This window comes from Podarcis liolepis (genome assembly GCF_965112155.1).
Source record: "Podarcis liolepis genome assembly, chromosome: 4".
In the NCBI taxonomy this organism is placed as follows: Eukaryota; Metazoa; Chordata; class Lepidosauria; order Squamata; family Lacertidae; genus Podarcis; species Podarcis liolepis.
The window spans coordinates 102,599,557-102,626,111 of record NC_139558.1 but is presented as its reverse complement, the minus strand read 5'-3'; the positions used below and the strand labels follow the sequence as shown (position 1 = coordinate 102,626,111).

Below are 26,555 nucleotides of genomic sequence, written 5' to 3'. Positions count from 1 at the left end.
AGGGGGGGCAGGTCCTCTAGAGCCAAGGCCCCTCCCTCCCCAGTCCTTTCCTTGCTTTGGGGTCTCTCCTGCAAGGGCCGAATCGCAGCCCCCTCCTGGGATCTGGTGAGTCCATAGCTGTCAACTTTCAGATTTGAAAATAAGGGATCAGCAGCCTCACCTATCTACCAATCCGGGATAGCAGCAGGAAGCAGCGGGAAAGGGCGCTGGAATAAGGGAATTTCCCGCAAAAAAGGGAAGGTTGACAGCTAAGGGTGAGTCTCCTCTCTCTCCCCCTAGAGGGTTCAGTGGGGAGACGGGGGGTCCCAGGGCTGGGGCAGGGGAGGGTGCCTGGGGGGCCAGATCTGCTCCTGCGGGGGGGGGGACCCCAAGTCAGGGAGGAGAGGGTCCTGCCAGGGAGGGGCCAGATATGCAACGCTCTCCTTCCTGCAGATCAGAGGATCCCTGACTCCCACGAAATCTCCCTTCTTTAAACAAAGGAGTCCCTGGGACTTTAACTCTGTGTGACATCGCTCAGCCTCATTGCACAACAGAGGAAACATGTGCAAATGGTTTTCCAAAGCTGGAGGAGGAGGTGGACTAGCCCCCCCCCCAAAAAAAAACAACAACAACGGGGAGTAAGGAAGGAAAAGTAGAAAAGAGAGACCAGGAATAAAGAGAGGGATCCCAGGCCATAGTCTGGCTGCTGCATTGCAAACCAGTTTGTGTTAAGCTATCTAACAACAAAAAATCAAGGGAGATGTCTTTGGCCCTGCCCACTTGGCCCTCAGGGGGTTGGCCAGATACATTCCTGGCCCTCGGAAGAGAGAAAAAGAGACCTCACCCTAGGAATCTGTCTGGAGAGTGGCAGATATTGCAGAAAAGGTGACAGAAGCAGGGGAGTGGGGGTGGGGTGGGGGGAGGGTGGGGGTGGGGGAAGCAACCCATGAGGACCCCCGGGGTGAGGACCCCACTAGAGAAAAGCATCCATTTATCACAAGATACAAATGACTCCCTTGTCATTCGGTTCTGACTTCATGCATTGACTGGAAGGATGGAGAAACCAGGTTGATTAATCTCACAGAAATCCATTCAGTTGCCTCCACATTCTGCATTGCTAGAAGGCTAGAGACTTATTTCTTCTCCTCTTCCTCCTCCTCTTTCTTTTCAGAAAGATAGCTCATGGTCTGGGATCTGGTGCAGTCCAGCCCTGGTTCCCAGCAAGACTCAGCCATGCTTGCTCAGGGAACCATTTCCCCCCCTGTCCTACAAATTCTGTAACAGAACAATGTATTTGCTTTGTAGGATTTGCTAGAGCTTCTCATTTAGACGGGCAGAACTTGGCAGAAGACCAAAGGGTTCCTTCTGATCTCTCAGAGGCTTCCTGAGAGCACAGAGGCTTCCTTGAGACCTCACCCTAGGAATCTGTCTGGAGAGTGGCAGATATTGCAGAAAAGGTGACAGAAGCAGGGGAGTGGGGGTGGGGTGGGGGGTGAGATCTCTCAGAGGCTTCCTTGAGAGCCAGTGTGGTGTAGTGGTTAAGAGCGGTAGTCACGTAATCTGGGAAACCGGGTTCGTGTCTCCGCTCCTCCACATGCAGCTGCTGGGTGACCTTGGGTCAGTCACACTTCTGTGAAGTCTCTCAGCCCCACTCACCTCACAGAGTGTTTGTTGTGGGGGAGGAAGGGGAAGGAGAATGTTAGCCGCTTTGAGACTCCTGAAGGGGAGTGAAAGGCGGGATATCAAATCCAAACTCTTCTTCTTCTTCTTCTTCAGATGGATGAGCGAGACTCAGCTGGCCCTGGAGCAGGAAGAGGCCATGCCATCCAAACTGGGAGCAGTGGGGGGTTCTGGGAAAACTCTATGCAGAAGATCCTGGGTGAGGAGGACACCCTCTGCTCAGAGGTGCAGAGCCAGCAGTTGAGGCAGTTCTGCTGCCAGGAGGCCAAAGGACCCCGAGAGGTTTGCAGCCGACTCTACCACCTTGACCATCAGTGGCTGAAGCCAGAAAGGCACACGAAAGCTGAGATGCTGGACCTGGTGATCTTGGAGCAGTTCCTGGCTGTCCTTCCCCTGGAGATGGAGAGCTGGGTGAGGGACTGTGGAGCGGAGACCAGTTCCCAGGCGGTGGCCCTGGCCGAAGGTTTCCTCCTGAGTCAGGCAGAGGAGAGGAAGCAGGAACAGAGAAAGCAGGTGAGAGAGACTTTCCTCTGGATACTCCCAAGGGGCTCCACACAGGACAGAGAACATCCCATAATGGTCTGCTGATGGCCCATCCATTTTCTGGGAAGGCATCCATGGAATGAGATCTCGTACCCTTCAAGTCTTTGTCATTCTCTTTCTAGTATTTCTCCCCATTCTCTGTTTTGAATCCTTGTTTCTTTCTCAGGGAAAGGATCTCTTTGCAGAAATGGACCTGGATTCCTGTGAGGCAGAGAGGCCTCCATTGGACACCAGAGAGAGGCCACTGGGTAAGGAGGAAGGTGGTTTTTCTCCACTGGTCTCATTCTGTTGGTTTCCCAACTCATCTGAGGGTTCTTTTCGTCTTGTTTTGGGGGGAGACAGTTGGGGTCCAGAAGAGGGGAGATGTATTTCTGCACAACAAACATACGAAATGGGCACAAACGTCCAAATACTCTCAGCAGGTAAGTCCTTCTCAAAGGCGCATCTGTAGTTAGAGATGCCCTGTTTCACCTGTGAGAGAAGCAGGCACTCCTGGCATCCTGCTTACCTTTTTTCTCTTGCAGGTGGCAGAAGGATGCCGGCAAGACCTCCTGATCCGCCTTTTCATGGGGGCAGAAGGGAAGCAGCGGCTGTGGAACCAGATCAGGTCAGGGGAAGCTGCCTTGTGGGGACAGAGGCCGAGGGATGGAGCAATGTCATGGACTGGTTGGGCACAGAGGAATGGTGGGAGGAAGCAGCCGGGGAACCAGGAAGGGAAGTCGGCTCAGAGCCCAAGAAGTGGAGGTGGAACAAGAATAAGCGGTCAGAGGGAGAAGAGGGAGCAGTCTGGGAAGAGGAGGTGTCAGAAGCTGAAGGGGAAACAGGGCTTAGTGAGCTGGGAGACTCTGTGGCAGAATGCAGTGCAGAATCAGAGGCAGAAGAGGAAGGAGGCAAGTGGGAGAGGAAGGTCGAGAGGCAGAGGTGAGTCTGGAGAAGGAGGAGTCACCGGTGGCTCCCTCTCCTTTTGTTAGAAGCCACCCTCCCTGCTTGTCTCTCAGAGCCAGGAGACCCCCTGCATTGCAGGAATCTCTGCTAGATAATCCAAGACCAAAAGAGGCTTATTATATTTCTAGATTGATAACTGAATGCAAAAATTGGTTTCTAAGCAGTGGACAAATGAGAACAAATAGTGGCCTGAAAACACAAGGTGGAGTACCACCTATTTGCACAAAGACGAACACCCATAATTAAAATGCAGAATAAAATTGCATCCATAAATATAATGTGCAGCAAAGCAAATAAGCATCCATAAATATAATGTGCAGCAAAGCAATCCAATTTAAACAACACCTCAATTTACAGGAAGAAAACAACAGAGCATTGTGTAGCAGATCATATTTCTGCTGTCTCAGAGGAGGACATTTCCCTTTTTCTTTTAGGGTCCAGTGTGCTTTGAAGATGTCGCTGTTCGTTTCACGGACGAGGAGTGGGCGTTGCTGGATCCTGACCAGAGAGCTCTGCATAAGGACGTCATGGAGGAGAATCGTGGGATCGTGGCCTCTCTTGGTAAGACTCCCTGTGGGATCGTCATATCTGCCTGGAAATACAAAAATACCTCTATGTGACCAACCTCATATATTTTCACAGAGCTCAACAGCGCCCCCTGCAACACCTGGGAACCTAACACCCCCACAATAAACAGTAAATTACAGTTTTTTCTTTGAACAATCTTCTTCAAATTATTCCTTTTTCTACCACGATTGGGCTGGTCTGAACTGCCCAGGCCATATTCAATGTCAACTTCAGAAAGATAAGTAGCTGCAGGTTTTCTGTTTTTGCTCCTGTCAGTCTTGGATTGACCAAAGAGACGACTGACATTGGAGATGGAGGGGATGCCATGACTGGGCCAAACAAAATTCACCCCAGAGAAGAGCTAGGCTTATTGAATCTCAGGAAAAGTAGCGGTGATGATAATGATGATGATGATACAGTGGTACCTCGGTTTACAAACTTAATAATAATAATAACAACAGCAACAACAACAACAATAATAAGAAACTTAAAATTTTCCAGAAGAGTACTGTTCTTAAATCGAGGTACCACTGTAGTAATAATAATATTTTTTTATTTCTACCCTGCCCATCTGGCTGGGTTCCTCCAGCCATTCTGGGCGGCTTCCAACATATATATAAACATGAAACATAAATAATTATAATCTGATCCCATATAAAAAGAACATTAAGTTTATTTTTATTTTTTTACCAATCAATTTTTATTGTTTTCTTTACACAGTCATTTTACAATACATTAAATCACATATATACTTTTAGCTCTGCCAAGCTTGTGACTTCCCTCCTTCCCTTCAGCAGGTATCCCTTATTTTCTCCAGTCGCATATTTTAATTTGTAACCTTGTATCTGTCTTATACATTGTAGGAGTTATTTCAATCCTGCCAGGGTTTTTAAATTTTTTACAATTATCCTTTAAGTACACAGTACATTTACTCCAATTTTCCTGAAATCTCTGATCTTCCTGATCCCGAATCCTGCCAGTCAGTTTGGCTAATTCCGTGTAGGTCATCATTTTCGTCTGCTACTCCACGATGGTGCGAACTTATTGTAATTTCCAGTTTGGGGCCAATATATTCCTTGCTGCCGCTGTGGCATACATAAATAGCCTTTGGTCTCTTTTCTTAGCCTCCTTCCCCATCAAACCCAACAAAAAAGCCTCAGGTTTTTTGGGAAAGGTATATTTAAGTACTTTCTTAAGTTCATTATAGATCAACTCCCAAAAATTCTTGACTTTATCACAAGTCCACCACATATGATAGAAGTCTCCATCCACCTTTTTTCATTTCCAGCATTTCCTATCCCTCATCCTATACATTTTCGCCAGTTTTACTGGTGTCAAATGCCACCTATATATCATCTTCATTAAATTTTCTTTTAAAGCCGTACACGCCGTGAATTTCATACTTTTGTTCCATAATTTTAGCCATGCATCCAGTTCAATAGTATGCCTAAAATTTATATCCCATTTTATCATTGCTTCTTTCACCTCTTCAACTTTTGAAACCATTCTAATAACAAATCATATATCTTAGATAGTATTCTACCTCTGCCTTCCTCTAATTCTAACTGAAATCTTGATTTTTTTATCCTTAAACCCAGCTTTCCTTTTATCCTCACTCAATATATCATTCACCTGATGGTATTGCAACCAACCTGTAAACATGCCCTCTCTTTACTCTTATGGTTTAAGTTTTAACCCTTGTTCCATTTTTCTAATAATTTCCACATAGGTGGCTCACCTTCCTTCCATATTTACTTTTTTAACTGTCAGTACCTCTATTGGCGATATCCACCATGGGGTTTTCCTTTCCAATAAATATTTGTTTCTTTCCCATACTTCATAAATTGACCTTCTGATCACATGGTTTAAAAAACCTTTATGAACTTTTACCTTATCATACCACAGGTACGAGTGCCACCCGTACCTGTTGTCATGACCTTCTAAATCCAATAGGTCCGTATTTTCCAATGTTATCCTTTCCTTTAACAATACGAGACAGGATGCTTCATAATGGAGATTCATACCTGGTAAGGCAAATCCACCTCTTTCTTTTTCATCTATCAACATTTTCATTTTGCTCCTCGGCTTCTTTCCCTGCCAGACAAATCTTGACACTATTTTTTGCCATTCTCTACATTGTCCTGTCCCTTTAATCAATGGAATTGTTTGGAATAAGAATAACATTCTAGGTAAAACGTTCATCTTAATCACCGATATTCTGCCCCAAAAGGATAATTTCAAACTGTTCCAAATTTCTAAATCCTTCTTAATCTCTCTCCATGTGGTTTCATAATTATCTTTATACAATTTCCCCCCCTGCTGTCAACCAAATTCCAAGGTATTTCACTTTCTTAACCACCATAATTCCTGTCCTGTGTTGCAATTCCTCTGTCTCTTCTTTATTCATATTTTTTACCAGCATTTTGGTCTTATTTCTATAGAGTTTGAATCCCGCAACTTTTCCAAATTCCTCCATTTTCTCTAGGGCTTTTTGTACACTGTTCTTTGGGTCTTCTAATGTTAAAACTAAATCATCAGCAAACGCTTTTACTTTAAACTCTTTCGATCCCACCTTAATACCTCTGATTTCTGACACTTCTCTCAAATTCTTGTTTACTACCTCCAAAAGGAGCGACAAAGGACACCCTGCCTGCTACCTTTAGAGATTTCAAAGTTGTCAGACAAATTATTATTTATTTGGCTTTTTGTTCTGAGTATATAGCCTCAATACCTTTCAAAAACATTTCTATTCCCATTGTTTTTAGGTTTTCTTTCATAAACCACCATGAAACATTATCAAATGCTTTCTTTGCATCAATGAACACCAAGGCCACTTGTTTATCATTTCTAGACTACCAAGTACTCAATTATAGCCACTATGTTCCTAACATTGTCCTTCAGTTGTCACCCTGGTAGGAAACCAGCTTGATCTTTATGTATTACTTCCTTTAAAAGTTTTTTTAATCTGTCAGCCAGCACATCCACAAATAATTTATAGTCATTGTTCAATAAGGAAATAGATCTATATTTTTTAACACTCAAACCATCTGTATCTTTCATTGGGATTAAAGTGATGTACGCCTCTTTCCAGGTATTTCGAATTTTCCCTTCCTTCAAAATGTTATTCATAACCTCACACAGCACAGGTAATAATGGTCCACCTAGTGTCTTATAATATTTTTCCGGAATGCCGTCAGGGCCTGGAGCTTTCCCTATCTTCATTCTCTTTATCGCCTTCTCAATTTCTTGTTCTGTAATTATCTGGTTTAATTGTTCCTTTTCTCCTGGGGGGATCTGCTGCAATTGATGACTTTTCTATTTTCTATTTTCTTACCATCTTCTTTCTCTGTCTTATACAAATCTTTATAAAATTTCAGAAAGCTCTTTCTAATTTCTTTGGGGTTTTCAATAATGTTTTCTGCCTCTCTTATCTTACAAATTGTGTTTTGTTTTTGTCTTGCCTTTAATTGCCATGCCAATAATTTTCCAGTTTTGTTGGCGGATTCAAAATTCCTTTGTCTCATTGTTTTTGTTTTCCACTCTACATCCTGACTCACCAACATAGAGAACTGAGTCTGCAACAATTTAATATTTTGTCTTATTAGCTCATCTTTTGGTTTTATTTCAGCAGTCTCTCATTCTCCATGAGATGGGACAGGATTTCTTCTTTCTTCTTCTCCCTTCCTCTTTTCTGAAAACTGTTCTTTTGGATCAGGAATCCTCTCATTACAGCTTTGCGTGTATCCCATACTGTTTCAATGGGTGTTCCTTTGTTTAAATTCCACTTATTCTGTAATTGTCTCTTTTGCCTAATTTACTATCTTTTGGTCATTGAATAAACTTTCATTCATCCTCCATCTGAATGAGGAAGGGTCTTTTCCTTTTAACTCCAAATATAACGAATTATGTTCTGATAACGTCCTTGGGTGAATCTCAATTTTGGAAATTCTTGGCACCAATTCATTAGAAGTCCAAATGTAATTTTTTCTACCAAAGCTTGGATTTGGACCTGGAAAGAATGTGAACTTGTTTGTTGCGAGATTTATAAGTCTCCAAATATCTGTTAGCCCCATAGTGTCTGATATATCAAAATATGTTTTTGGTAGTTTACCTTCATTTGTGTCTCGCCTTGTCGTTGATCTATCCAAATCTGGAATAACCACACTGTTGAAATCCCCCATTACTATCAGTCTCTGATCCAAAAATTCTGATAATGTTTCATTGAGCTTCGAATAAAAGTCGGCTTTTTTGTCATTAGGTGCGTAGATTCCCACAATGATTACCTTTCCCCCCTGGAACGTAATTTGCACTATCAGCACTTTCCCCTCCTCATCTTTATAAATTAATTTTGGGTCATATTTCTCCATTATGTACAATACAACCCCTCTTTTTTTGTTTGTGTCTGAGGCAATAAAGTCTTTCCCCAATCTTTTAGTTCTTAAAATCCTCTTATATTTCCTTGCGACATGTGATTCCTGTAAACAGGTTATATCTAAATTCCGTTTAAACAAGACAGGTTTGATTTTGTGCCTTTTATTTTTATTTTTAAGTCCATTCACATTCTATGAAAGTGTTTTCAGAGCCTTTTTCTGGTTTGTTTAAGTCTACTATCAAATGTGGGGGTCCTTGCTATTATTATCCCCTTCTTCCTCTTCTTCCTATTCTCCCTCTTCTTCTTTCTCCTCTTCTTCCCCTTCCTCTTCTTCCCCTCTCCTTTTCTCCTCTTCAGACTGGTCCCGTCCTGGTCTTACCTTCTCCACTTTTCCCAACTCTTTATCATATCTTCTGGAGAATTTTTCCAGATCCTGAAGGCTACTTAGTTTGAACCTCTTGTCTTTGTAATAGAAGGAAATTCCTTCTGGAAATTCCCATCTATGCTGGATTCCATTTTGCTTTAACTGGCCAACTGGTTGGTGGCAGCGGATTAGTGGAGTACGGTTCAATAGTCCGTGAGATGACTGGGGGCTCAGTACAAACACCACAGTTGGCGCCATAGATTTCTGATTGGGTTAATGTTTGGGCTATTCCCAAGTCATTCCAGCAGTGCAATAGGATTATCTTTAAAGCACCTTTTGCACACAGCATGGAACATTCATGGAACTGAATCCTGTTGAAATAGGAAGGAAGGAAGGAAGGAAAGAAAGATAGATTTGTATAAATATATATAGAAATGCTTCAGTATCTGGGAAAAGATTACTTGTGGAACGCTTCAGTTTGGGCTCAACATTCCCATTAATGACGCAAATTCTGCCCACACCTTTTGCTGCCATACAACCCCAGATCATCACACTGTCTGGGTGTTTCACAGTCGGTGTAATGCAAGTAGGATGTAAATCTTCTCTGATTCTTCTCCTCTTGCCCAGTTAAAGAAACTTGCGTATTTCATGCCATCACTACCAAGCAAGGTAGTGTCCAATTGTTCCGCTGTCCAGTTAACATGGGTTTAATCTTTTCAACTTTTGCTTGAGCGATTACAATGGCTTTTTCCTTAGAATTCTAACATTTAGATCAGTCCTTGCACTCAACTTCCCATTAAATTGCGCCATGTCATCTTGTATACACCCAGATGATTTTCTTCTGTCATGTAGGGACAGTCTCTCCATTCTTTGATCGTCACTTGCCTTTGTGTACCTTTTCCTGCCTTTACCAGTCAGATTTTGTAGTGACTGAGTCTCCTTATACCCCTTCAAAAATATAGAAAGGCCAGCTTTGGTTTTGTTTTCCCCAATCTTTCATCTAATTTCTTCATAACTGTAGCCTTGTTCACTTAATATTAGAATCTTACATCGCTTTCTGGGTGACCAGTCAACTCTTTGTGCCATTTCTATAATTTTATTATGTTTTACAACCTCACTAAATGAAAGAACACAAAAAACCAACCAACTTGATAGCAATCACATAACACACTGAAAAAAGTCAACCTAAGCAAGTTGTGCTTCCTTTTTTGGTTATTGGCTATAACGTTTGATAAAATACAGGTAATTGAACAAACTTTGTTGGATTACATTCTTGATTAAATTATCTTTCCATTGATATATAATTTTATGATATTACTCCAAAAGAAGTGGTGTTCTGAGCCATCAAACCTCTGAAATACACTTTTTTCCGGAAGTCGTCCACAATTTTGACCACGACTGTATAACAAAGCAACATTCAACAACTCATCAGAATCTCATAACAAACACACAGGTAATGAACACACAGCCAACTCCCTTCAGATCTTCTCCATTTGTTCCTGAGGCTCCAATCCCTTTTTGTTTCCATTGCAGATGGTGATGAATTGGAAATCGAGAACAAAGGTGACTACGACAAAATCCCCAGAGAGGAGCAGCCATGTAAAAATTTGGAGTGTGGGGAAACTTTCAGTCAGAGCTCCTATTTGACTTCCCATCAACAAAATTTCCTTGGAAAGAAACTATATCAATGCATGGAATGTGGAAAGACCTTCAGTCAGAGCTCCTCTCTCACTTCCCATCAAAGAATTCATACAGGAAAGAAACTGTATCAGTGTGTAGAATGTGGAAAGAGCTTCAGGAGGAGCTGTGATCTCACTTCCCATCAAAGAATTCATACAGGGGAGAAACCTTTTCAGTGCTTTGAATGTGGAAAGAGCTTTAGTCGCAGCCACAGTCTCACTTCCCATCAAAGAATTCATACAGGGGAGAAACCCTATCAGTGTGTGGAATGTGGAAAGAGCTTCACGCATAGCTCCTCTCTCACTTCCCATCAAAGAATTCATACATGGGAGAAACCCTATCAGTGTGTGGAATGTGGAAAGAGCTTCACGCATAGCTCCTCTCTCACTTCCCATCAAAGAATTCATACAGGGGAGAAACCCTATCGGTGTGTGGAATGTGGAAAGAGCTTCAGGAAGAGCTCCTCTCTCACATCCCATCAAATAATTCATACAGGGGAGAAACCCTATCAGTGTGTGGAATGTGGAAAGAATTTCACTCAGAGCTCCTCTCTCACTTTCCATCAAAGAATTCATACAGGGGAGAAACCATATCAGTGTGTGGAATGTGGAAAGAGCTTCACTGATAGCTCTAAACTCACTTCCCATCAAAAGGTTCATACAGGGGAGAAACCCTATCAGTGTGTGGAATGTGGAAAGAGTTTCACTCAGAGCTCCTCTCTCACTTCCCATGAAACAATTCATACAGGGGAGAAACCCTATCAGTGTGTGGAATGTGGAAAGAGCTTCACTCATAGCTCCTCTCTCACTTCCCATCAAAGAATTCATACAGGGGAGAAACCCTATCAGTGTGTGGAATGTGGAAAGAGCTTCACTCACAGCCACAGTCTCACTTCCCATCAAAGAATTCATACAGGGGAGAAACCCTATCAGTGTGTGGAATGTGGAAAGAGCTTCACTGATAGCTCCTCTCTCACTTCCCATCAAAGAATTCATACAGGGGAGAAACCCTATCAGTGTGTGGAATGTGGAAAGAGCTTCAGGAAGAGCTCCAATCTCACTAAGCATCAGAGAATTCATACAGGGGAGAAACCCTATCAGTGTGTGGAATGTGGAAAGAGCTTCAATCAGAGGTCCTCTCTTACTTCCCATCAAAGAATTCATACAGGGGAGAAACCATATCAGTGCATGGAATGTGGAAAGAACTTCAGGAAGAGCTCCTCTCTCTCTTCCCATCAAAGAATTCATACAGGGGAGAAACCCTATCATTGTGTGGAATGTGGAAAGAGCTTCACTGATAGCTCCTCTCTCACTTCCCATCAAAGAATTCATACGGGGGAGAAACCCTATCAGTGTGTGGAATGTGGAAAGAGCTTCAGGAAGAGCTCCTCTCTCACTTCCCATCAGAGAATTCATACAGGGGAGAAACCATATCAATGTGTGGATTGTGGAAAGAACTTCAGTCAGAGGTCCCATCTCACTTCCCATCAAAGAATTCATACAGGGTGGACACCCTATGTTACGGAAAAGCAGCAATGCGAGAGCGAGCTGCAGGTGGCTGGAAAGCAAAACAGGATGTGAATGTTTGGGACTGTACCGGGGAAACAAAGGGGCAGTCTATTCACTGTACTGAGCACCGGATGTTAGCTCAGAGTGTCTTTTGACCTGTACTGAAAGTACAGGGGTGGAGTTTATCTCTCTACTGTTGGAGTCTGATGAGTGCAGACGCGTTTCTCTGTACTGCTGCAAAGACAGAAATAAAGACATGTAAATACATTTCTGTCTGTCTCTTTCCCCTCCCTGGGGGAGGCAGGGAGGAGGGAAGAGTGGTGTGTTCTTCTCACGCTTGAGGAGGATCGCTGATAGTGACCTAGCCTGTATCCTGCCGGGAGACGCAGACGGGGAGGTCAACAAGGAGCTCAAGCCGAGTGCCTGGAGAGTGGCCAGTTTCCTCTGATAAGGCTTGAAGAATCCAACACCCTATTAGTGTGTGGAATGTGGAAAGAGCTTCAGTGAAAGCTCCTCTCTGTTTTCCCATCAGAGAATTCATACAGGAGAGAGAGAGAAAGGGGACATGGCCTGTGTACATAGATTTGCTGAAGGGAAATGGTAATTAAAAGAATATGAGGAAATAAAAGATCATTTGCAGAGTTGGTTACACTACAGACAATTACATGAGTTGTACAAGGAAGATAATATGAAAGGGTTTAGTTATACATTTTCTAGAATTCAACAGGTAATTATAGAAGAAGTGCAGGTGCTGAAGAAAGTGTATAGTATTTTGCTAGAATAGGGAACAAAAGATGAGGAGGTTGAATCGGTCATGATGAAATGAGCACAAGATATAGGACATAACATACAATTTGAGGACTGGGAACAATTGTGGAAAGTAAATTTGAAATTTACAGACTGTTATCTTTTGAAAGAAAACTACAGTGGTACCTCAGTTTACATATGCTTCAGGTTGCATACACTTCAGGGTACAGACTCCACTAGCCCAGAAATAGTACCTCAGGTTAAGAACTTCGCTTCAGGATCAGAACAGAAATTATGCTTCAGCGGCGTGGCGGCAGCAGGAGGCCCCATTAGCTAAAGTGGTGCTTCAGGTTAAGAACAGCTTCAGGTTAAGAACGGATCTCCGGAATGAATTAAGTACTTAACCCGAGGTACCACTGTAGTTGGAAAATGTATAGATGGTATATTACACCAGTACAGAAAGCAAAAATATATAAAACCGAGTCAAACATATGTTGGAAATGTAAAGAAAAAGAAGAGACTTTTTATCCTATGTGGTGGAAATGTAGAGAAGTTAAAAAAATTGTCTGAAATGATATATAATGAATTGAAAAAAAAATGTTCAAATTGACATTTGTAAAAAAACCAGAAGCTGAATTCAGTGCGTTGTCAGAGCTTTGTAGGGAACTAGAGTTCTAAAGTGTTTGGTCCAAGAGATCTGTGGAGAGTGTTGCTTGCCCATCACCATTTGGGAAGACAATCAACCCTGTTTGAAGTTAGCAGAGTCTGGACACTTTATGTCCAGAACCAAACATTTGGACATACGTTTCCAAAATGCATGTCAGAGTGTTCAAACAGGCTTAGTGAAGCTGAAGTTCTGTCTGAGCCAGAAGAATCTGGCAATGGGTTCACTAAACCTTTGAGCTTCCAAAAACGGGGCGAGTTCTGTGAAGGGTTGGGTTTGGGGTAAGTGGTAGTGCTTACATTCACCCCAGCAGTACAGGATGAGAGGGGGTGTGAGGAGACCCAGAGCTTATAGGGTTAATAGCTCGGGAAGTTATATCCTGTCGCTGGGGGTGTGTTCACATACGGGGTTTGTACACTTTGTAATGTGAAATACTTTACTTTCAGTTTTGCTTTGAAGGGGAGCGACAGCATGTCAGCTCTTTCTCCCGGACTGCTGATTTATTTTGCCGCTGTACAATAAAGCTTCTTAGATTAGAAAGAAGCTGCGTACGGAGTCTTTTTCTGCATGCCTGAGCTTTCTTCACACAGGCTACATCGCTGTTCGCAAACTCTGCTAGATGATGGGGAAAGCACTGGTCGCAGTGGAAGTGTGTTGTTTTTACCCTTTCTGCCAGGTTACCTGTTAATGTGAGGCATCAGGCATAAGCCTGCATTTTATTAATGTTTGATCAGGGCTTGTATATTAAAGAGAGGGCTTAGATTTTCAAATGCTTCATGCCAGGCAAGAAAACTAGCTGTTTAACACTGGCAATGTTTTCCTCCTAGACAAGGGGCCCCCTTGATTGATAGCAGAAAACAATTCTCAAAGTCGTAAAAGCTGAAATTACAGGCTAAGAACGAGGACACTGACCCTACATGTTACAGAAGATAACAAAGGCAGAGATAAATATAATTAGGAATGAGTAAATAGTAAAATAATGCCAATGTGCCTCCCAGTAAAATGAGCCAGATCTTCTTTCCAAGGTTAAAGGCCAAATGGAGAAGCATCTAGCTGGCAGAAATTTTGGGAAGTCTTTTAAAGCTGTTTCTTTCTTAAACTGAGAGAGTTTAAGGGCAATAAATGTTGGGAAGAGATAATGGGAAAAGCAGCTGGCTGAAGCAGCTGGCTGAAGGGGGGGATGTAAACTAAAGAGGTTTCTTCTGAAACTGTTTTAAACTGAATTCCTTTTTTACAAAGGCCTTATTCCTTTTAAGAGGCTACTTGTGTTGTGTATTAAATATATTGGCTTAAATGTAATTATGCAAAGGATTTAACAAATGCTAGATTCTTATTTCATATAGTTGTAAAGAGTTGTATTTATCCTGGAATTAAGTCAGCCACCAGCCCAGCCCCCTGCCAGACAGGAAGACGCCATCCAAGCAGTCCTGATATATGGCTGTCAGACATTTGTTTGGAAACCTTCAAATGAAGGAGATCTTTCAATGTTGATGTGAAACTCAAGATCCTTGACATATGTTTAAGATAAAAATTTAAGATTAACCATTTGTTTTAGAAGGCAATAGGGCAAGGAGGGCAAGAGGTGAGCTGGTAATTAAGATTCCTTGTTGAGACACATGTAAGATATATTACTACTTATTTGTCATTTATAGATGTAACAATATATAGCTCTTTGTGTTCCATATAAGGACAGGAGGATATGGGTGTATCTTTTTGTGATTGGTTCTAGCAATCAGCCAATAGGAAATTCAACCAGGCTGATTGGACAGAGGCAGCCACAGGAGGAGCAAAGGGGGCTGGATTAAGGGAATATAAGTGCTGGCCATAATGGCAGGAGGCCAGGCCAGAGCTTGGTAACCATATACCACTGTGCCTCTCATTTATTTGTCTGACAAATAAATAATTATTTTAAATTCTCTATTGCTGCGTTGAATATTTCATTCCAGCTAAGCGTTAACCACAAGCAGGGTGCTACAAATGGTCACTTGACTGGATGACCTGGGGAGGCTGGCCATTCTCTTGTAATGATAATACTTCATTCCTGAGCCAGGTCACAGGCTCACTCTATTCACACCTTAAATGTGCCCTTAAGGCAGGATTTGTGAGGACAATGGGGAGGTTTCTGCATTTCCTTGACCTTGTAGAGAAATATTTGAGGTGAGTGAAAGAGTCAAAATGGCTTTAGGACTTTTCCTGTGGGTTTTGGACATATGGTTTATATATTGATATATGTGTTTGCTTGGTACATTGAAGAACATATTTGAGAATGGACATCGAATACTCGTTGCCAAGGGATGGAAAGATCAGGAGGCTCCAAAAATAACAGATTGTCAAATCAAATTACAGGAATTGGTGGAGACGGCTCAATTGACTAGTAAACTCAGAGAAAACTGAAAGCAAAAAATCGCGGAAAACTGGGATGGTTATAGAAGATATGTTCAAAAATACAATAATAGTTTTGACTCCGTGCTCGCATTCGAGTGATAAAGGAACTAAAAGAAGGTGGACAACCATTAAGGATTTATTATGTTTTCAGAATCTATTGGAAAATTTATATATAAAGGTTTATTATTTTGTGTACATTCAATTGTAAGTTAAAATATATGCAAAGGGACTTGATAGGAAGTCAAAACTGAAGAAAATATTTTGTAAGATAAAAGGGGAAAAATACTTATTTTCATTATTATCACTTTATTTTATTGTATTTTTTGTGTTTCTGCGGGAGTGTGTTTTGTATAGAATGTTTGGGAGGAAATAAGACAGTAAATAACAAATAACAAACAAAATATTGATGTATGTAATTTTTATTTCTCAATTCTATTTTGTGGTAGTATGGTTGTAATGTTTTTTGTAACATAAAATCATTCAATAAAAATTATTTAAAAACAAGCAAACAAATCGGTCAAAATAAATAAATATCAGCAGTAAGCATTGGAGATGCAGACAAAATGAGGGAACCTTATTCCACATGTGAACATGTCCCCAAAGGGAAAATAAAATAAAATAAATGCTATTTATTTTAAAGAAAACCAAAGCTTTCCTATTTAACATTCTAATGATAAGCATCCCAAATGAAAATAAAAGAGTGTTTCTTTACACGACCACAACGGGTAGGATGTTAATAGCAAAATACTGGAAAATGAGTTAATATCAGCAAAAGATGAGTGGCAATTAAAGTTGTGCTAGTACCTTGAACTAGCCACAATGCCAGAACTTCCAGGAGACTGAGATCTACTCCCAGTAATAAAAATCCTGCCAGTGATCTACCCATTGTCTTTGCCCAGAGTTCTTGAGCTTTTCTCAGGGAGCAGTGACCAGAGTTGTGGATCGACCACTAGATCATTTAACAAATTAAAATTATAAAAACAATTGTGCTATAACAGTACATACCATATATGAAGTATCCAGATAATGGAACTTATAACACAATGGTTTCTGCAGTGAACAACAAGTCTTACAATGTATATAGACAGGCGCAGCATTGATTTTAGTTACAGGTGACAGCAATCTGCAGCTGCAAGGTTTTCTTCTTTAAGTGACCCCTTTAAAACAACAAATGTAAAACAAACTTTATCCATACACAGCTTTGTTAATTTGTTAAAATATGATGAATTGTGACATTATGTTCATTTCTGTTACTTAGAGTATGTACTACTGATGAAGTCCATGAGAGCGAAACAAGGCATTATTCCGGAAATCCTTGCATAGCTGTCAACCTTCCCTTTTTTTGCGGGAAATTCCCTTATTCTAGCGCCGTTTCCCGCTGCTTCCGGCTGCTATCCCGGATTGTTAGATATCCCGTAGACTGTCTCAGGGACAGGTGAGGCTGCTGATCCCTTATTTTCAAATCTGAAAGTTGACAGCTATGATTCTTTGTCAAGACTGTGGGACTTGTAGTAGGCTCCAATTTGGACTTTATGAACACATGCGGAACAGAAATTAGCAGACATTTGGTCTTTATGAATGAACTGATTTATTGGGACTTCCGTCTATATTATTGCACTTTATGTGTTGTTTATGTGCAACGTAAACATTTGATATTGTGATAAGAATATATAGAAGAGTATTGTTTATGTGAATGCACAGCCAGTTACGTCTTGTGTGTTTGCCCATTCCAGGTACAGCATTCCTGACCCAGATGATTCCCCTTTCAAACAGGATACGTGAACCTAGGCCAGTAGGGTCCTCCTCTCCGGCAGACGGACAACCCCTCCCCCAAAGCCCCTCCCTCCCCCACACCACCCATCACTCACTAGCTAGCATGGCTTTGGCCATCTCCTGCTTGGAGCACTTCAGGGTTCGGAGCCCCCTGAGCTGAGCTGCCTGGCAGTTGTGAATCACCTCCGGCAGGTACAGCTGGTCTTCCTCCAGCAGGTGAAAGGCAAAAGTCAGGCTGTCAGTTCCTCACAAAGGGAAGGCTTCTCCACATCCGAGAGTGCAGAGTGGGGGGCAAGGAGGGCAGGTCTGAGTCCCTGCTCTGGTTCTCTCCAATACTCACCCCTGGGGGAGGGATGTGCAACCGCAGCACATCTGCAAAGAGAAGGACATGGGGACAGGTGAGTCCGTCCCTGAGCACCTGGCAAGGCTATTCCAAGAGTTTTCTCCTGGATTCCAAGCCCTACTGCAGCGGAGGAGGGACATCCCAGGCCTTGGGGCCCAATCCTGGCCTCCTTCAGCCAGAATGTGGCTCCCCAGGCCAAAGAGATGATCAATATCTAGTTCCGCTCCATCCTTTTAAAATTTAAATATCCAAACAGATCCCAGTTTTCAGAGCATGTAAACCACATGAGTGGAAAGACCGCTGCACCATTCACAGAAATAGGACTATACAGTGGTACCTTGGGTTACATACTCTTCAGGTTACAGACTCTGTTAACCCAGAAATAGTGCTTCAGGTTAAGAACTTTGCTTCAGGTTGAGAACAGAAATCGTGCTATGGCGGTGCGGCGGCAGCAGGAGCCCCATTAGCTAAAGTGGTGCTTCAGGTTAAGAACAGTTTCAGGTTAATAACAGACCTCCGGAACGAATTAAGTATGTAACCCGAGGTACCACTGTAGATGAATGAGCATTCCTTTTCCCACTTTTAAAGTAAACCTCTACGTAACGAAACCGAAGTCTGCCTTCCGCCGCCAACCTGAACTTCACTCTTCAAGCCAAAAGACAACACTTCCCCGTCCCCGGGCGAAACCCCCTGGCCTTTCATTCGCAGAGCTGCCACAACACCAGTGGCGTTTACCTCAGTGCTGCGCGAGGATTGACTGAGCGGGCGGCGAGATGCTTTCAGCCTCGGACACTTGGCGGGTTCTGAAATGGCCGTGCAGGCCAGATTCACGACCCTGGAGGGCTGGATTCGGCCTGCGGGACATAGTTTGAGGACCCCTGGTCTACACTGACTGGCAGCAGCTCCCCAGAGTTTCAGGCAGGGATTTCGTCCAGCCCTTGCAGGAGATGTCAGGGGTTGACCCTGGGACATTCTGCATGCCAAGCAGATGCTCTAGGGCTCCCCATATTTCCCTGCACTTTCAACGTTATGCTATTAGCACCCATGGAGATTACACCTGCCTCTTTTGAAAGGAGAATATTCACCTGATCAATTTTTATAGTAATAACAATAATAACAACAATAATAATAGTAATTATTATTTATACCCCACCCATCCGGCTGGGTTCCCCAGCCACTCTGGGCGGCTGCCAATAAAATATTAAAATACAGTAGTCCATCAAATATTCAAAGCTTCCCTAAACATAATAACAACAATCCATTTTCAGTCCCTTGAATTAGCAATTAAGCATTTCTGGAAAGGGAAATGGCATACTTTTGTTTGGCAGGAGAAGGGTCTTCCTTGGGAGGTGGTGGACTCTCCTTCCTTGGAGGTTTCTAAGAGAGATCGGACGGCCATCTGCCATGGATGCTGTAGCTGAGATTCCTGCATTGCTGGGGGTTGTAATAATAATGATGATGATGATGATGATGATGATGATGACGACTTATTATTTATACCCCGCCCATCTGGCTGGGTTTCCCCAGCCACTCTGGGCGGCTTCCAATCAAACACTAAAATACAATAACCTATTAAACAGGGCTGCCTGTTTAGGGAACTACACCAGCCCCCTCTTGCTTCGGGTTGGACTAGATGACCCTGGGATCCCCTCCTATCTCTCCACTCCTGAATTCTAGGAGGAGCTTCCTTGCCTCCTGCAAAGCCCTTTTCCCTGCAAGCTCTTCCTCTGGTTTCTGGCCAAGGGAGGGAGATGCTCAGAGTCCAGCCAAGAGCCTCACCCCCAAAAGGATATCTGGGCATTGGCGTAGCCGGGGGGGGGGCAGCTGCACCCCTAAATGCATACAAAATAATAAAAATCTGAGAGAGGGATGAGCAAGGGAGGACTCGGCTTTGCAAGGGTTAAGGGGAACTGAGCTGTCTTCCTAGAGAGGACAGGAAGCAAGGGGGGGCAGGTCCTCCAGAGCCAAGGCCCCTCCCTCCCCAGTCCTTTCCTTGCTTTGGTGTCTCTCCTGCAAGGGCCGAATCGCAGCCCCTCCCGGGATCTGGTGAGTCCATAGCTGTCAACTTTCAGATTTGAACATAAGGGATCAGCAGCCTCACCTATCTCCCAATCCGGGATAGCAGCAGGAAGCAGCGGGAAACGGCGCTGGAATAAGGGAATTTCCCGCAAAAAAGGGAAGGTTGACAGCTAAGGGTGAGTCTCCTCTCTCCCCCCCCCAGAGGGTGCAGTGGGGAGACGGGGGGGGAGGGTCCCAGGGCTGCAGCAGGGGAGGAGGCCGGGGGGGCCGGATCTGCTCCTGCAGGGGGGGACCCCAAGTAAGGGAGGAGAGGGTCCTGCCAGGGAGGGGCCAGGTCTGCCACGCTCTCCTTCCTGCAGATCAGAGGATCCCTGACTCCCACGAAATCTCCCTTCTTTAAACAAAGGAGTCCCTGGGACTTTAACTCTGTGTGACATCGCTCAGCCTCATTGCACAAGAGAGGGAACATCTGCAAATGGTTTTCCAAAGCTGGAGGAGGAGGTGGACTAGCCCCCCCCCCCAAAAAAAAGGTGGGAGAGAAAGGCCAGGAATAAAGAGAGGGATCCCAGCCCAGAGTCTGGCTGCTGCATTGCAAACCAGTTTGTGTAAAGCTATTTAACAGAACAACAAAAAAATCAAGGGAGATATCTTTGGCCCCACCCATTTGGCCCTCAGGGGGTTGGCCAGATACATTCCTGGCCCTCAGAAGAGAGAAAAAGAGACCTCACCCCACGAATCTGTCTGGACAGTGGCAGAGATTGCAGAAAAGGGGACAGAAGCAGGGAGTGGGGGTGGGGTGAGGGTGGGGCTGGGGAGCAACTCCCAAGGACCCCCAGGTCAGGACCCCCACTAGAGAAAAGCATCCATTCATCACAAGATACAAATGACTCCCTTGTCATTCAGTTCTGACTTCATGCATTAACTGGAAGGCAGCAGAAACCAAGTTGATTAATCTCACAGAAATCCCTTCTGTTGCCTCCACATTCTGCATTGCTTGAAGGCTAGAGACTTATTTCTTCTCCTCTTCCTCCTCCTCTTTCTTTTCAAAAAGATATCTCATGGTCTGGGATGCAGCGCACTTCAGCCCTGGTTCCCAGCAAGACTCATTCGTACTTGCTCAGGGAACCATTTCCCCCCCTGTCCTACAAATTCTGTAACAGAACAATGTATTTGCTTTGTAGGATTTGCTAGAGCTTCTCATTTAGACGGACAGAACTTGTCAGAAGACCAAAGGGTTCCTTCCGATCTCTCAGAGGCTTCCTGAGAGCACAGATGGATGAGCGAAACTCAGCTGGCCCTGGAACAGGAAGAGGCCATGCAAGCCAAACTGGGAGCAGTGGGGGATTCTGGGAAAACTCTGGGCAGAAGATCCTGGGTGAGGAGGACACCCTCCGCTCAGAGGTGCAGAGCCAGCAGTTGAGGCAGTTCTGCTGCCAGGAGGCCAAAGGACCCCGAGAGGTTTGCAGCCGACTCTACCACCTTGACCATCAGTGGCTGAAGCCAGAAAGGCACACGAAAGCTGAGATGCTGGACCTGGTCATCTTAGAGCAGTTCCTGGCTGTCCTTCCACCGGAGATGGAGAGCTGGGTGAGGGAATGCGGAGCGGAGACCAGTTCCCAGGCGGTGGCCCTGGCCGAAGGTTTCCTCCTGAGTCAGGCAGAGGAGAGAAAGCAGGTGAGAGAGACTTTCCTCTGGATACTCCCAAGGGGCTCCAAACAGGACAGAGAACATCCCATAATGGTCTGCTGATGGCCCATCCTTTTTGTGGGAAGGCATCCATGGAATGAGATCTCGTACCCTTCAAGTCTTTGCCATTCTCTTTCTAGTATTTCTCCCCATTCTCTGTTTTGAATCCTTGTTTCTTTTCCAGGGAAAGGATCTCTTTGCAGAAATGGACCTGGATTCCTGTGAGGCAGAGAGGCCTCCGTTGGACACCAGAGAGAGGCCACTGGGTAAGGAGGAAGGTGGGTTTTCTCCGTTTGGTCTCATTCTGTTGGTTTTCCAATTCATCTGAGGGTTCTTTTCATCTTGTTTTGGGGGGAGACAGTTGGGAACAAGGGTCCAGAGGAGGGGAGATGTATTTTTTCACAACAAACATATGAAATGGGCACAAACGTCCAAATACTCTCAGCAGGTAAGTCTTTCTCAAAGGCCCATCTGTAGTTAGAGATGCCCTGTTTCACCTGTGAGAGAAGCAGGCACTCCTGGCGTCCTGCTTACCTTTTTTTCTCTTGCAGGTGGCAGAAGGATGCCGGCAAGACCTCCTGATCCGCCTTTTCATGGGGGCAAAAGGGAAGCAGCGGCTGTGGAACCAGATCAGGTCAGGGGAAGCTGCCTTGTGGGGACAGAGGCCGAGGAATGGAGCAATCTCATGGACTGGTTAGGCACAGAGGAGTGGTGGGAGGAAGCAGCCGGGGAACCAGGAAGGGAAGATGGCTCAGAGCCGAAGGAGTGGAGGTGGAGGAAGGATGAGCGGTCAGAGGGAGAAGAGGGAGAAGCCTGGGAAGAGGAGGTGTCAGAAGCTGAAAGGGAAATAGGGCTTAGTGAGCTGGGAGACTCTGTGGCAGAATGCAGTGCAGAATCAGAGGCAGAAGAGGAAGGAGGCGAGTGGGAGAGGAAGGTCGATAGGCTGAGGTGAGTCAGGAGAAGGAGGAGCCACCGGTGGCTCCCTCTCCTTTTGCCAGAAGCCACCCTCCCTGCTTGTCTCTCAGAGCCAGGAGGCGAAAATAGGCTTATTTTAATTGTCTATTGATCACTGAATGCTAAAATTATTTTCTAAGCAGTTGACAAACAATAACAAATAGTGGCCTGGATTCACCTAACCAGCCCTATCGGATGAAAAATGGCATTGGGAGGGAACCTTCCCAGAATAGCTCACGAGGAGAGGAGAAAGTGGATCCTTCCATCAGGCAAACTGGAATGCTTGCGAAGGCAGAAGGACTTGGAAAACACAAGGCAGAGTAACACCTATTTGCACGAAGACAAAGACCCATAATTAAAACGCAGAATAAAATAAGCACCCATAATTAAAATGTGCTGCAAAACAATCCTATTGAAACAACAACAGAATTTACAGGAAGGAAAGAACAGAGCATTGTGGAGCAGATCATATTTCTGCTGTCTCAGAGGAGGACGTTTCCCTTTTTCTTTTAGGGTCCAGTGTGCTTTGAAGATGTCGCTGTTCATTTCACAGACGAGGAGTGGGTGTTGCTGGATCCTGACCAGAGAGCTCTGCATAAGGACGTCATGGAGGAGAATCGTGGGATCGTGGCCTCTCTTGGTAAGGCTCCCTGTGGGATCGTCCTATTTGCCTGGAAATTCAAAAAATACCTCTATGGGACCAACCTCACATATTTTCACAGAGCTCAATAGTGGCCCCTATGACACCTGGGAACCCAACACCCCCACAATAAACAGTAAATTACAGTTTTTTCTTTGAACAATCTTCCTCAGATTATTCCTTTTTCTACCACGATTCGGCTGGTCTAAACTGCCCAGCCATCTTCAGTGTCAGCTTCAGAATTGTTAGGAAAGCTAAGTAGCTTCAGGTTTTTGTTTTTGCTCCTGTCAGTCTTGGGTTGACCAAAGAGACGACTGGCAGCGAAGCTCAGGTGCTGCCAGCCAGAGAAGAAGCGGGCCTAGGGAAAGGAGAGTTAGCAGCGGAAGGCAGAGAGGAGGGGGAGAGGAACTGTCATCTGAGCTCTGAACAAAGGGGAGAAGAAAAAGGGAGATAGAGTGACAGGCAGCTGTGTGAGAGCTACAGGAGTGAGTCAGACGCTGGAATGCAGGAAGCATTCTCTGCCAAATTTAAAGAAGGTGGGGGCTTCCGTGCTGGGGAAGGGGGAGGAGCTCAGTCTGGGCAACTCCATCTTGTGGGGAGGACGATGAGTAGAGGAGCTCCGTCCAAGTTTGTTGTTTTAGCAATAAATCTGAAATTGTTAACAGCCAGAGTCCTCTCACGACCAAGCCATAACAAGGACTGACATTGGAGATGGAGGGGATGCCATGACTGGGCCAAACAAAATTCATCCCAGAGAAGAGCTAGACTTATTCAATTTCAGGTAGAAGTAGCAGTGGTGGTGGTGATGATGATGATACAGTTGTACCTCGGTTTACAAACTTTCCGGAACAGGACTATTCTTAAATCAAGGTACCACTGTAGTAATAATAATAATTTTTGTTTATACCCTGCCCATCTGGCTGGGTTGCCCCAGCCACTCTGGGTGGCTTCCAACACACATATAAAAATGAAACATAAATAATAATAATAATAATCTGATCCCATATATAAAGAACTTTAACTTTAAAATGAACAACTTATTCTAATGGCCAAAATTGTGGAAACCTTTTGTGAAAAGTCAAAACAAAAAAAATTCCTTCCAGTAGCACCTTAAAGACCAAGTTAGTTCTTGGTATGAGCTTTCGTGTGCATGCACACTTCTTCAGATACACTGAAACAGAAGTTGCCAGATCCTTCTATATAGTGAGAAGGTGGGGAGGGGTATTACTCAGAAGGCTGGTGGGAATGGGTGATTGGCAGATAGCTGAGATGAGCCTGTTGACGACTCTTAACGACTGCAATAGGTCTTACAGGAAAAAGCAAGGGGTGAGAAGGTGAAAAATGGCTTTGTCGTGTATAATGAGATAAGAATCCAATGTCTTTGTTCAGACCAGGTCTCTCCATGGTTTTAAGTTTGGTAATGAGTTGCAATTCAGCAGCTTCTCTTTCCAGTCTATTTCTGAAATTCCTTTGTAGTAAAACAGCTACTTTGAGATCTTGTATAGAATGTCCTGGGAGATTGAAGTGTTCTCTTACTGGTTTCTCTGTCTTGTGATTCTTGGTGTCAGATTTATGTCCGTTTATTCTTTGGCGTAAGGTTTGGCCTGTTTGTCCAATATAGAGAGCTGAAGGACACTGTTGGCATTTGATGGCATACACAATGTTAGACGATGAGCAATTAAATAGTCCCGAGATGGTATGTGTGATGTTGTTTGGGCCAGTAATGGTGTTGTCCGGGTGTATGTGGCAGCAAAGTTGGCATCTGGGTTTATTGCAGGCTCTGGTGCCAGTGTCCGTGTTAAGTCTGGTTGTAGTATTATTGTGGGTTAGGAGTTTAAGATTGGGTGGCTGTCTGTAGGCAATGAAAGGTCTTCCTCCCAGAGCTTGAGAAAGAGAACGGTCATTGTCCAGGAGAGGTTGTAGATCTTTGATGATGCGTTGTACTGTTTTAACTTGGGAGCTGTATGTGATGACTAGAGGTGTTCTGTTATTTGTGAAAGGTGTATTTCTGAGGTTTGATGGCTGATAACACTACTTTTGTGTGGAGTAATCCCATAAAATTATATAGCAATGGAAAGATAATTTAATGAAGAATGTAATGCAATGAATTTTATGAAGGAGTATTTATTAGAACAGCAGTCATAAAGAAAAAATGTGAAACCTTTGGTAACCATTGGTAACCTTTAGCTTTAATTACGGCCTTACAACGCGTTCCCATGAAGTGAATCAAGTTTTTAGTTCTGAAGCTGTAAGAATGCCAAACCAAGACTGAATTATTGTTAATTGTCTGTTAATTGGGCTTTATTGCTGGGTTGCTTCTGAATAACAAGTTTCTTTAGTCGGCTCCAAATATTTCTGATTGGGTTAAAGTGTGGGCTATTCAGTATGGACTAAAGTGTGGGCTATTCAGGTTGCCATCAGTATGCTGATGACACCCAACTCTATCTGTTGATGGATGGCCATCCTGACTCGGCCCCAGACACACTGACCAGATGTTTGGAAGCTGTGGCTGGATGGTTACGTGGGAGCCGGTTGAAGCTAAATCCTTCGAAGACAGAGGTCCTGTGGCTGGGACGGGACGATATGGGATGGGGGGGGGCAACTCCCATCTCTTGTGGGGGGCGTAATTAGTGCCAGCACCGTCTGTTAAGAGTTTGGGTGTAATCTTCGACACCTCCCTTTCCATGGAGGCGCAGATTGCAGCTATAACAAAAGGCGGCATTTTTCCATCTTTGCCAAGCTAAGCAGTTGGCTCCTTACCTCTCTCGCCCTGACCTAGCCACTGTGATCCACGCGACGGTCACTTCCAGACTGGATTATTGTAACTTGCTCTACGTGGGGCTGCCCTTGAGACTGACCCAGAAACTCCAGCGGGTGCAGAATGCCGCGGCGAGACTCCTTATGGGGTCTTCGCTGCGAGATCACATTCATCCGGTGCTATACCAGCTGCACTGGCTCCCGGTGGAGTACAGGATCAGGTTTAAGGTGCTGGTTTTAACCTTTAAAGCCTTATACGGCCTAGGACCCTCGTACCTACGGGACCGCCTCTCCTGGTATGTCCCACAGAGAAAATTACGGTCTTCAAATAAAAACATCTTGAAGGGCCCAGGCCACAGAGAGGTTAGGCTGGCTTCAACTAGAGCCAGGGCTTTTTCGGCTGTGGCTTCGATCTGGTGGAACACTCTGTCACAAGAGACTAGGGCCCTGCAGGACTTGACATCTTTCCGCAGGGCCTGCAAGACAGAGCTGTTCCACCAGGCCTTTGGCCAGGGCACAGCCTGACTCCCTCCTTCGGCAATCTTCACGGAGCTCTGGCCCAATGGTTGCCATTGGTTTGATTTGAATTAATTTTATAATGAATGATTTTAGAGTGTTGTGTTGTACTGTTGTACTGTTTTATTGTTGTTAGCTGCCCTGAGCCCGGCTTCGGCTGGGGAGGGCAGGATATAAATAAAAATTATTATTATTATTATTATTATTATTATTATTATTATTCCCAGGTCATTCCAGCAGTGAAATATCATTATCTTGAATGTACCTTTTGCACACAGCAGCAACATGACATAGAGCTGAATCCTGCTGAAAATATATAAATGCTTCGGTATCTGGGAAAATATCACCTGCGGAACACTTCAGTTTGGGCTCACGTATTTCGTTTATGCATTTTCCCGCATTTATATTCCCATTAATGACGCAAATTCTGCCC

At 44.2% G+C, this 26,555-nt stretch overlaps 2 protein-coding genes across 10 annotated transcripts in view; both read left to right on the top strand.

Moving 5' to 3' along the window:
• Positions 1 to 26,555, top strand: part of LOC310705117 (uncharacterized protein) — a 134,768-nt gene that overhangs the window by 26,883 nt on the left and 81,330 nt on the right. The gene's annotated exons all lie outside the window — the stretch shown is intronic.
• Positions 1 to 26,555, top strand: part of LOC310705076 (uncharacterized protein) — a 55,902-nt gene that overhangs the window by 23,789 nt on the left and 5,558 nt on the right. Inside the window, exons 1-9 of one of the 9 annotated variants that reach the window (XR_014525174.1) lie at positions 13 to 105; positions 1,285 to 1,377; positions 1,756 to 2,172; positions 2,369 to 2,450; positions 2,727 to 2,809; positions 3,582 to 3,708; positions 9,984 to 11,567; positions 12,117 to 12,540; positions 12,808 to 13,589. The exons of 1 other annotated variant lie outside the window; for it this stretch is intronic. Coding sequence is in view for 5 of the 8 variants with exons in the window: in XM_083499432.1 (XP_083355558.1) it covers positions 1,756 to 2,172; positions 2,369 to 2,450; positions 2,727 to 2,809; positions 3,582 to 3,708; positions 9,984 to 11,567; positions 12,117 to 12,145 (2,322 nt within the window). In the remaining 3 variants the exon portion in view is untranslated. Of the gene's footprint in view, positions 1 to 5; positions 255 to 1,284; positions 1,378 to 1,755; positions 2,173 to 2,368; positions 2,451 to 2,726; positions 2,810 to 3,581; positions 3,709 to 9,983; positions 11,568 to 12,116; positions 13,590 to 22,004; positions 22,850 to 26,555 lie in introns of those variants that run through there. 7 more of the 9 variants (XR_014525175.1, XM_083499433.1, XM_083499432.1 and 4 more) reach the window with 7 other exon arrangements.